General features: G+C 45.7%; 1 protein-coding gene across 1 annotated transcript; it reads left to right on the forward strand.

Annotated features, from left to right (window-relative positions):
• Positions 1 to 4,855: 4,855 nt before the first annotated feature.
• Positions 4,856 to 6,031, forward strand: LOC100085178 (alpha-hemoglobin-stabilizing protein). Its single transcript, XM_001515513.4, has 2 exons — positions 4,856 to 5,124; positions 5,479 to 6,031. Exons 1-2 carry the CDS (start codon positions 5,050 to 5,052, stop codon positions 5,683 to 5,685), a joined length of 282 nt encoding a protein of 93 aa, XP_001515563.2. The 5' UTR covers positions 4,856 to 5,049; the 3' UTR covers positions 5,686 to 6,031.
• Positions 6,032 to 12,137: the final 6,106 nt, after the last annotated feature.

Here is a 12,137-nt window from a genome sequence, read left to right on the forward strand (position 1 = left end):
TGGAGCCTCTCTGGTGCGTGTTATTACTTTACCCCTTTTTTTTAGCTTTATCATCGGTCCACCGCGACAAGTAGTTCATGGTCAATCTGTCTTCTTTGGTTTGTGCCTCTGGGCTGCCATCAAACACATAGAATGGCTCCTGAATGGGAGCTATTTCTGGGACTTTCTAAGCCGCCTGTAGCCTGTTGAGTTGAAAGAATCTCCCAGAGGATTGGAAGTGTATTTGGACACTCCTGCCCATCGCCCGTGTCTCATCATCCACTTTCTCTTTGTAGAATAAAATAATCGGTGACATTTATTGTGCCCCACTATATGCACAGCACTGAACTAGTGCCTCCCATCTTTCCCAGCAGTTTCTCAAGTGGAATTCTCCCGCCCACTCTTAAAGCCTACCCTCCCCACCTGCATGTCTGACCCCCTCCCTCCAAACCTTATTCAAACACTTGCTTTCTCCCTTCATTCCCTTCCTGACCACCATCTTCAACCACTCACTCTCCAGTGGATCATTCCCCTCTAGTTTCAAGCATATTCATGTATCCCCTATCCTAAACAAATCTTCTCTCGACCCCACAGCACAGCCTCCTCCAGTTGTCACCCCATCTCCCCGTTTCATTCCTTTCCAAACTCAAGTGAGTTGTTTACATCTACTGTCTCCACTTCCTCTCCTCCAATTCTCTTGTTGATCCCTCAAAATGGCTTTCACACCCTCCAGTCCATAGAAATGGCTCTCTCTAGGGTCATCAACTACTTCCTCCTTGCCAAATTCAACGGCCTCTACTCCATCCTAATCCTTCTTGACTTTTCTGCTGTCTTTGACACTGTGGACCACCCCTTTCTCTGGGAAGCATTATATTAGCTTGGCTTCACTGACACTGTCCTCTCCTGGTTCTCCTCCTAACTCTCTGGCGGCTCCTTCTTAATATCCTTCTCCTTCTCCTCCTCTGCCTCCCACCCTCCAACTGTGGAAATCTCTCAAGGCTAACGGTGACTTTTTTTATGGTATTTGTTAAGCTCTTACTATGCTCCAGGCACTTTTCTAAGCCCTGGAGGAGAGACAAGCTGATCAGGTTGGACAGCGTCTCTGTCCCACATGAGCTCACAGACTCAATTCCCATTTTACAGATTCCCATTTTACAGATGAGGTAACTGAGGCACAAATAAGTGAAGTAACTTACCTAAGGTCACACGGGGTCACATGATACAGCCCCCTGATTTCAGGCAGGGGAATGAACAAACATCAATTGATTATCTTCACTTATAGTTAGGCTAGTCAATGCATGCTCTATTAAAAAATATATATAAATATGATTTATCTCCACACGTAACCCTCTCATACTTCTTGTTCAAGCACTTACTGCCCCTCCCCAGAATTTTCCCCTTTTCCCAACATTTTTCCCCTAATCAAATTACCATTTGATATTGCTATTAACATATAATTTAAATGCCTTAAATTCCAATTTGTCTTTTAGTCTGCTTTCCATTTTAGTTGACCTTCTCCATCCTGTTTTTTTCACCCTCCACTATGTCGTTTGTCTTTTCACTTGTCTTCCAGTATTTTATAAAGTACCTTCATGTACTTTCCCTTGATTCCAGGCCACCCCCTCCCCACCACCTTACTATCCTTGTTATCATCTTCTCTGGTGGTAGGTAGTAGTTGAAAATGTTACCTATTCTTTCTGTAGATCTGTCTTTTCTATCTTAATCTTAACCAATCCTGACAGCTTTTAGCCAGCATCTGATCTCTTTTATTACGCCTCAGTAATTAATATTCATTCATTCAATTGTATTTATTGAGTGCTTACTGTGTACAGAGTACTGTACTAAGCGCTTGGAAAGTACAATTCGGCATCCAATAGAGACCATCCCTACCCAACAATGGGCTTACAGTCTAGAAAGGGGGAGACAGACAACAAAACAAGTAGACAGGCATCAATAGTGTCAATACAAATAAATAGAAATAGAGATATATACTCATCATTAATAAAATAGAATAATATAATAAATATGTACATATATACACAAGTGCTGTGGGGAGGGGTGGGGAGGAGCAGAGGAAAAGGGGAGCTCAGTCTGGGAAGGCCTACTGGAGGAGGTGAGCTTTCAGTAGGGCTTTGAAGGGGGGAAGGGTGCTAGTTTGGCAGATGTGAGGAGGGAGGGCGTTCCAGGTCAGCAGTAGGACATGGGCCAGGGGTCAATGGCGGGACAGGCGTGAACGAGGCCCAGTGAGGAGGTGAACGGCAGAGGAGAGAAGTGTGTGGGCTGCGATGGAGAAGGAGAAAAAGGAGGTGAGGTAGGAGGGGGCAAGGTGATGGAGAGCTTTGAAGCCAATAGTGAGGAGTTTTTGCTTGATACGGAGGTTGATAGGCCACCACTAGAGATTTTTGAGGAGAGGGGTGACATGCCCAGAGTGTTTCTGTAGAAAGATAATCCGGGCAGCAGAGTGAAGTATTGACTGAAGTGGGGAGAGACTGGAGGTTGGGAGAGAATAGAGAATGTCTTCCATTTTCCTACTGTTTTTTCATTTTCTTGCTCTTTTTGTTGTGTCCTTTCTTGTTGTTTTAATTTCCAAATTTGTTGGAAAGCTAATTCTTCCCAAACGACGATCAAATCAATCAAATCAATACATGGTGTTTATTGAGCATGTACTGTGTACAGTGCAGTATCTTAGGCTAGCTATTGCCAAAAAGCCATTTCAGAATTTAACAATTAACCTTTTGCAAATCCTCAAATTTTGACCCTATTTTTTTAAACCATTTGAACTGAAGTATGCCAGACTGAAAGTGACATGCAAGAAGTCATATTCCCCCGAAAATTTCTTAATTCAATATTATTATCTGTCATACCCTCCTCACCTCCCCATAGTCCCGACTCCCTCCCTCTGTTCGACCCCCTTCCCGTCCCACAGCACTTGTGTATATTTGTACATAGTTATTTTATTTATTTTATTCATGATGTGTACATATCTACAATTCTATTTATCTATTTCGATGGTATTGATGCCTGTCTACTTGTTTTGTCTGTCTCCCCCATCTAGATTGTGAGCCCGTTGTTGGGTAAGGACTGTCTCTGTTGCTGAACTGTACTTTCCAAGCACTTAGTATAGTGTTCTGCACACAGTAAGTGCTCAATAAATATGACTGAATGAATGAATGAAAATCCTCCAATGATGGGCTGCTCCTATCCACCTCAAAAAGGAACTCCTGACCATCATCTTTAAGGCATTCAATCATCATTTTGCCTCCTATTCCTCCTTGCTCCTCTCCCATTGCCCCATTTTTCACACGCCTACTCCGGGCCTTGTTCTCGGCTGTCTCCACTGACCTCTTCCTCACACCCTCCCTTCTGTGTGGACCTTCCTCCTCGTAAACACCTGCTCTCCTAATCTTCATGGCCCTTCAGAAACCACATCTCCCCCTTCAGAAATCACACCTTTGGAAATTAACTTCTCTTCCTCCTTCCACTTCTGCCTTGCACCCCTGTAGCACCTATGTACCTAATCAATCAACTAATCCTATCTACTGAGCACTTATTATATGCAGAGCACTGGATTAAGCATCTGGGAGAGTAATAATAATAATAATAATAATGGTATTTTTTAGCACGATGTACCAAACACTGAAGCGCTATGGTAGATATAGTACAATCAGGTCCTACATGGGACTCACAGTCCAAGAAGGGAGAACAGGTATCGAACCCCCATTTTGCAAGTGAGGGAACTAAGGCACAGAGAAGTTAAGAGACTCACTCAAAGTTACACAGCAGGTAAGTGGCCAAACCAGGGTAAGAACCCACTTCCTCTGACTCCCAGGCCTGTGCTCTTTCCACTAGGCCATGCTGCTTCTCAATAGAGTACAACAAAGTACGATATAACAGTAAACTTGTTCCCTGCCCGCAAGGAGATTACAGTCTGGGGGAGACAGGAATTACAATAAAGTTTAGATATGTGTGGCTGAGCTTTAATCTCGGATTCCTCCCTACCTGTAATTTATTTTAGTGCCTTGTCTCTCCCACTAGGTGTAAGCTCCCTGAAGGCCAGAATCACATCTGCTAACTCTACCGTACTCTCCCAAGCACTTAGTATGGTGCTCTGCACATAATAAGTATTCAATAAATATTGTTGATTGATGGGTGTGGGAGTTCATGAGAGGTATAGTAATGAAGTTGTGCAGATCAAAGGGCACAAGTTATTCAGGAAGGTGAGATAGTGAATGGAAGAAAGGGAGGGGTGTGAATGTATGGGGAAGGGGCTAAAATTGTAAAGTGACTCTAGGCAAGAGCAAAAACCTGCTTTCCCTCTCCTCCCAAAGTAAGCTCTCTCAATTTCTGTCCATGGCAGGGAAAAAGGGACAGGCACTGGAGAGAGGATTGAGGAAGGTGTGTTTTGTTGTTGGTTTTTTTAATGGTATTTGTTAAGTGCTTACTAATAAGTGCTGGGTAATCAGGTTAGACAGTCCATGGGCTCACGGTCTGAATCCCTGCTTAAAAGGGGGAGTAACTGAGGTCCAGAGAAATTAAGTGACTTTCCCAAGATCACACAGCAGACAGGTGGCAGAGCCAGGAATAGAACCCAGGTCCTTCTGACTCCCAGGCTCATGCTCTATCCACTAGGCCATGCTGTTTCTCCAGTTGGATATAGCACAGGATAGTTCTGGGGAAAAAGCAAACAGCAAGCCATAATAAGTGAAACCGTTAGCTTTTGGAGTGATAGGTAGCAGATAAGGCTCATCTTGGCTGTCCCTTTATCTCTCCCTTCTCTCTCTCCCCCTCCCTTCCCCTATCGCCATCCCCTCAGGGGCTGGGCTAGAGGCATCTTGGGAACACAGTCCTTATCTTCACTGTCCAGTTTATGATGACCCCAAGGATCCGGAGGATCACAGGCCTCCTTCCAGAGTAGATTTGACTTCCAAGAAGGGAAAAAGGGGGCTGGGATTAGCGAGGATCAGAGCCTGGGGAAATCACCAGATCTGCATTTGGGAAAGAGAAGGAAGGAAACAGAGGCTGGGAAACAAGGTGCCCAAGTTCCACCTCTTTCTTTTCCTGAACAGGAAGATGACTCCCCTTCACTCTAACCAAGATGTAATTAACTCTGCAATGGCGGCATTTCAAGCATTGCTGAATCAGCAGGTGAGCTCTACCCTCCGACAAGGGGCCAAGGGGAAGCAGGACTAGTGGAAAGGAAGGAGGTGTGGGGGACCTTGGGAGCTGGTGGGACAACGAATAATAAATAATTACGGTACTTGTTAAGCGCTTACTATCTTCCAGGCACTGTACTGAGGCGCTGGGGTAGGTACAAGCAAATGGGGTTGGACATAGTCCCTGACCCGTGGGGGCTCACAGTCTCAATCTCCATTTAAAAGATGAGATAAGAGGCACATAGAAGTGAAGTGACTTGCCCAAGGTCACACAGCAGACAAGTGGCAGAGCCCGGCATAAGAAGGCTCCGGATTAGTCACTCCTTCTTTCTCCTTCCCATTCCAGGTCTTCTCCCCACAAATTCCGATCCCCATGGAAGCTATGAAAATCATAGTGAGAGACTGGATAGAGTTCTACATTTCCTACTTTGCTCCAAAGCTGAGAGGCGACCGGCAGGAGCGAGAGCGGGCCCAGGAGGATTTGTGGGAAACGCTGCAGGCCATAGCTCGCCCCTTCCTGGATAAGTACAGAGACTTCCTCAATGCACAGTAAACGCCTGCTGCTAGAAACTTCTAGACATGGAGATACCAAGACCAAATCTGAATTCTGCTCAACTGGGATGGATTTCTTTTTTATAAAAGCCTAAGCCAACCCAACCCAATACCCCAGGGAAAGTGAATAGGGATTGGCGGTCTTGGGAAAGCATCAACTAGGGGATTTCACTGCATTTTGCTACTAGATAAAAGGGTCTGCACTATGGTAGGGGAAGGAAGCTGCCAGAATGGGAAGGGGGAGAAGGAGAAGGACTGGGGGAGCCTTTTTTGATACAGATGGTTTCTGTTAAGCGCTTACTAAATGCCAAGCACTGTACAAAGCGCCGGTGTGGATACAAACTGTGTGGGGCTCGGTCTTAATCCCTCTTTTAAGGATGAGGTAACTCGGGAACAGAGCAGTTTAAGTGACTTGCCTAAGGTCACACAGCAGACAGGTGGCACAGCCAGGATTAGAACCTAGGTCCTTCTGACTCCCAGGCCCTGTACTCTATCGACTAGGCAATACTGCTTCTCAGGAGAGAGGTGGAGGTGGTGGCCGCACAGAGGAGCTTGAGGGAGTAGAGTCAGAGGGGCCAGGTCTCTCCCCTTTCCCAGGAACTATCTCCAGTTTTGATTTTGGATTTTGATTGATCAGCAATTCCTGTATCTAGGCTTTTCTTTTTTTTTGAATAACCAACTTCCATTTTATAACAGTGTAAATCATATTCATAAGAGAATATTCCACAAAGTCTGTAAGTTAAACTTGGGACATAAAATTTTTCACCCTCATCTGCCTTGCTCCCTCCTCCAGATCTCATTCCACATACCCCTCCTTCTCTAAATCTCAATAATAAAACAGTAATAATAAATGTGGTATTTGTTAAGTGCTTACTATGTGCCGGGCACCGTACTAAGCGCTGGGGTGGGTACAAGCAGATCGGGTTGGTCACAGTTTCTGTCTCACTTGGAGTACACAGCCCTAATTCCCATTTTACATATGAGTAAACTGAGGTCCAGAGAAGTAAAGTGACTTGACCGAGGTCACACAGCAGACAAGTGGCGGAGCAGGGATTAGAACCCAGGTCCTTCTGACTCCTAGGCTGGTCCTTTATCCACTAGGCTATGCTGCTTCTCAACCTGCCATTCCTCTGAGACCCCTTCTCGGCCCCCTAGGCCTTCACTCTCCCAGCGATCCCAACTCGCCACGTTCCTTTCTTTGACCGGTGGTGATTTCTCCGGGCCGGCTCGCGAGGCCCCACAGAACCAAAACACGGGAAAGTTCTGTGCCCACATTCTTCCTCAGATGATGAATCACCAAAGGTTGCATAAACAGTCCCAAAGAGTGTATATTTTGCTGACGAGGGGCCCTGGGGAGGGACGCGCTTGGTACCTGCCTGGCGGTTTTTTGCGGCGAAGCCGGGATGGAAGAATTCCCAAAGTCCCGTGCTTGTTGCCAGCCCCAGTCTCGTCTGTCGATTTGCCGTGGATTGCCTTCTCAGGTGGGGTTGTTTTCGCTACTGCAAGGATGTCATTTGGAAGGTGCTTTCACTGCTGAGAAGATAGGGCAGGCAGAACCTGTGGGAGAAAAGGCCTAACCAGGCTTATCTTCCCTGCCTGATTGCTGTAGGCTGTGAGGCCTCAAAGAGGGACTTTCCCTCCTGAAAGCCCAGGGTGAGGAGGTGAACTGCAAGGTGAGTAAGAAGAGGAAGGAGTGGAGCCAAGAAACATACTTTTGGAGGAAGATTTGCCACCCCTTCTGGTGAGGCAAGAGAAGAATCCTTGTTAAGTGAAATGCGATTAATAATTAGAAAAATGATAATAGCGATCTTTACAACAAGTATCTAGAATGCAAGCTCGTCTCTAGACTGTAAGCTCGTTTTGGGCAGTAAGTCAGTCAATTGTATTTATTGAGCGCTTACTGTGTGCAGAGCCTTGTACTAAGCACTTGGGAGAGTACACTAAAACAATAAACCGATAAATTCCCTGCCTACAACGAGCTTACGGTCTAGAGGGACCAGTTTACAGTCTACAGTCTAGAGGGCAGGGAAAATGTCTACCCACTCTGTTGTATTTTACTCTCTCAAGTGCTTAGTACAGTGCTCTGCACACAGTAAGTGCCCAGTAGTTACCACTGAATAATAATAAGGGTTAAGTGCTTACTATGTGCCAGAAACTGTACTAAGCACGGGAGTGGATAAAAGCAAACTGGGTTGGACATGGTCCCTGACCCACATGGGGCTCACAGCCTTAATCCCCATTTTACAGATGGGGTAACTGAGGCACAGAGAAGTGAAGTGACTTGCCCAAGGTCATACGGTAGAAAAGTGACAGAGCTGGAATTAGAACCCAGGTCCTTCTGACACCCAGGCCCATGCTCTACCCGGAACGCCACACTGCTTCTGGGAGAGATATGTTCATTCATTCATTCATTCAATAGTATTTATTGAGCGCTTACTATGTGCAGAGCACTGTACTAAGCGCTTGGGATGAACAAGTCGGCAACAGATAGAGACAGTCCCTGCCGTTTGACGGGCTTACAGTCTAATCGGGGGAGACGGACAGACGAGAACAATGGCAATAAACAGAGTCAAGCGTCGCTAAGGGTCGGAGACGACTCGCCAGCAGAAGACAAGACAAGCCCAGTGCTGAGGGCTCGGATAGGCACAGTGCCATCTGATCAAACATCTCCTGTCCCACATGGGGCTCATTGTCGAAGGGGGAGGGAGAACAGGCCTTGAATTCCTATTTTACAAATGAGGGAAACTGAGGCCCAGAGAAGTGAAGTGACTTGCCCAAAGTCATCCGGGAGGCAAGCGGTGGAACTGGGATGAGAACCTGGGTCCTTTTGACTCTTGGTTCGGTACTTTTTCCATTAGGTCTTGCTGTACCTCATGATACAGTAATTAAGTGGCTTGAAACTGGTGAGTTAAAAACAGAGTTAGAAAAATGAAGTTCTTATCGATTCAAAACTTAGCAAAATAAAGAAAGCATCTCTCACACATATACAAAACACACATACACACACACACACACACATAGTGTAACTGGCAAATTGGTGGTTTATTTAATATTTACTCAATATTTATTGTACCCTCCCAAACGTTCAATTTGGACTCCTGGTCACAAAAAAAGTTGTAGAACGAGGGATTCTTTGCTCAGATTATACAGGAGATATATATTTTTCAATTCTCTTGTTTTTTCTTGTTTCCCCCTTCAATCAATCAACATTGGAGGCAGGGCACTGTACTAAATCCTTGGGGAAGGCACTTAGTATAGGGCTCTGCATACAGTAAGGGCACAATAAATACGACTGAATGAAACAGAGGTAAGAGACACAATCCTCGCCCTTAAAGAATGCCTTGCTTATTTTTCCCCAGTACGCTCCTCTTCTGGCTGTCACTATTTGCCTCCTGTCTCTGGGTGGTCATCGCGACTTTGGTCTTTGTTTGAAGGGTATTCCCCCTCCAGGTTTTGTCTGATATACAATAAATAATAAATTATTATAATTATCTATGATAAATATTATAAATATTATGTTAATTATATTGATTTATATACATAATACATAACATTGTTCAGCATATAAAATTATATGATAAATAATGTATAATAAATATTATATAACTGTGTGTGTGAGAGAGAGAAGAGCATTATATGATAAATAATATATAATAAACACTATATAACTCTGTGTGTGTGTGAGAGACAGAGAGAAAGAGAAGAGCATGGGCCTGGAATTCAGAGGATTCAGGTTCTAATCCCAGCCAGTCAATCATATTCATTGAGCGCTTACTGTGTGCAGAGCACTATACTACGCACTTGGGAGAGTACAACAACCCTAAAGACACATTGCCTGCCCACAATGAGCTCCAGCCCTGCCACTTGTCTGCTGTGTGACCTTGGGCAAGTCACCTCATTTCTCTGTGCCTCAGGTCCCTCATCTCCTAGATGGGGATTCAATACCTGTTCTCCCTCCCACTTTGATTGTAAGGCCAATGGAGCACCTGACGATCTTGCATCTACCTCAGCACTTAACACAGTGGCCGGTACAGAGTCATCGCTTAGCAAATACCATTAAAAGAAAAAGCACTTGAATTCCACAGTTATTATAATAATAATTATTATTATTTTTGTGTGACACCATTGCCGTGGGAATGGAATTGAACGCTTGGGGTGGGGGTGGGGGGAGTGTGCACGTGTGTGTGAGAGTGGGAGTGACATGTCTGCAGAGAACAGTAGTAAAACAAATAATAATGTTGGTATTTGTTAAGCGCTTACTATGTGCCAAGCACTGTTCTAAGCACTGGCGGAGATACAGGGTCATCAGGTTGTCCCATGTGAGACTCACAGTTAATCCCCATTTTACAGATGAGGGAACTGAGGCACAGAGAAGTGAAGTGACTTGCCCACAGTCACACAGCTGACAAGTGGCAGAGCCGGGAGTCGAACTCATGACCTCTGCCTCCGAAGCCCAGGCTCTTTTCCACTGAGCCACGCTGCTTCCCCTAAGGTAATCAGCAGATGGGTCTTGCTGGAATTGCTAAGAGAAATGGAAACAAAGTGTTTTTCCATGTTTGTGGCATCAGACTCATACTAATAAGGATGGTATTTGTTAAGCACTTACTCTGTGTCAAGCACTGTTCTAAGCGCTGGGGTAGATATAAGCTAATCAGGTTGGACACAGTCGCCATCCCATATGGGACTCCCAGTCTTAATCCCCATTTTACAGGTGAGGCAACTGAGGCCCGGAGAAGTGAAGTGACTTACCCCAGGTCACAAAGCAGACAAGTGGTGGAGCTGGGTTTTGAAACCACATCCTTCTGACTCCCAGGCCTGTGCTCTAGCCACTAGGCCATAGAGAAGCAGCATGGCTCAGTGGAAAGAGCCCAGGCTTGAGAGTCAGAAGTCACGGGTTCAAATCCCAGCTCAGCCGCCTGTCAACTGTGTGACTTCAGGCTAGTCACTTCTCTGTGCTTCAGTTACCCCATCTGTAAAATGGGGATGAAGACTGTGAGCCCTACGTGGGACAGCCTGATCTCCTTGTATCCTCCCCAGCACTTAGAACAGTGCTTTGCACATAGTAAGCGCTTAACAAATGCCATTATTATTATTATTATTATTATACTGCTTCAATATGGGGTCTTGCAACAATAATGCAAAATAACAATAATAATATAATGCCACCCCTGTATTATGGAGGGACTGGGCATATACAGCAGCTCTAGACAGGGCTTGATATATACAAATGCTAGGGTGGATTTGGGGATGACATGACCTAGACTAGTGGAATTTAATGCTTCCTGGAGGAAGTGGATATCAAGGCTTTGAAGCTGGGGAGGGTTGTGGCCTGGGAGGTTTGAAGAGTAGGGAGGCACAGGCAGGGAAACAGCATAAGCAGTGGGCCCGGGGGGGGAGTGATCGGCCAGAGCGGACCCAGGGAGACAGTGAGCTAGGGAACGGCCGAGAGCGTGAGCTGGGGAGGAGTGGGGGAAGAGAGCGGATGTGGAAGGAGGGATCCGGTGAAGAGCTGTGGGGGGAAAAAATGAAAAAAAAAATCATCGAACAGGAGTTTCTTGATGCAGAGGAAGACGGCTAACCATTGGAGGTTTTTGAGCAGTGGAAACGTGTGCCAAATAACATTTTAGAAAGATGGATTTGGGCAGTAGAGGATAGATGAAAAGTTGAACGGCACAGACCTCCCTTCTCTTCCTTCTGCCCCATGGCTCAGGGTCATCAGCAGCCCCTTCTTACCTGTGCCCACAGTTAACTGGTTGGAAGAACAACAACAACAAAAGAGAACTATAGGAAGAATATTTATTAACCACTGCACTAAGTTCTGGGAAAGACCACATAGGTGGCAATTCAAGATGGTCCCTGTCCCTCAGGATGAGAAGGGGGGATGCCCTGTCTTGGGGGTGCAACCCCAGTGCTAGGTGGGATGAAAAACCTCAGTAGTAATAGCACTTTAAAATGTGTAGCCTTTTGGCTCCGCTAAAATATTTTGAGGAGGAGTAGGGGTGGGAAAAGAGAAAATGGCCTTGAGCTATCTTGTCTGTCCATTTCCCTCTCTTCCTCTCCACCCTCCTGAAGCCCCCTTAATGCTCTGGACCCTCTTTCCTCTAGAAAATGTTAGCCTCAGGTCAGGTGATATAATCTGGGCTGGTGTTCTGGAGCGGTGCAGGTAGAGGTAGAATCAGGGTTGGGGTAGGAGGGTGGATCTCTGGAGGTTTTTTCTTATTTAAAAAAAGAATGGTGTTTATGTGCCAAGCACTGTGGTGAGCGCTGGGGAAGATAAAAGTTAATCAGGTCAGACAAAGTCTTAATTCAAGGCCCAGAGAAATTAAGTGACTTTCAAAAATGACTTTACACAGCAGACAAATGGAGGAGCTGGGATTAGAACCCAGGTCCTTCCCACTCCCAGGCCTATGCTCTATCCACTAGGCCATGCTGCTTCTCTTTTCCCACTTCGTA

Source organism: Ornithorhynchus anatinus, chromosome 2 (assembly GCF_004115215.2).
Source record: "Ornithorhynchus anatinus isolate Pmale09 chromosome 2, mOrnAna1.pri.v4, whole genome shotgun sequence".
Lineage (NCBI taxonomy): Eukaryota > Metazoa > Chordata > Mammalia > Monotremata > Ornithorhynchidae > Ornithorhynchus > Ornithorhynchus anatinus.

Bases quoted from the DNA above. Each gene is read 5' to 3' on its own strand.
- LOC100085178 (XM_001515513.4), top strand. From the start codon at position 5,050: ATGACTCCCCTTCACTCTAACCAAGATGTAATTAACTCTGCAATGGCG. The intron at 5,125-5,478 runs GTGAGCTCTACC...TTCCCATTCCAG, and splicing joins AAGCATTGCTGAATCAGCAG to GTCTTCTCCCCACAAATTCC.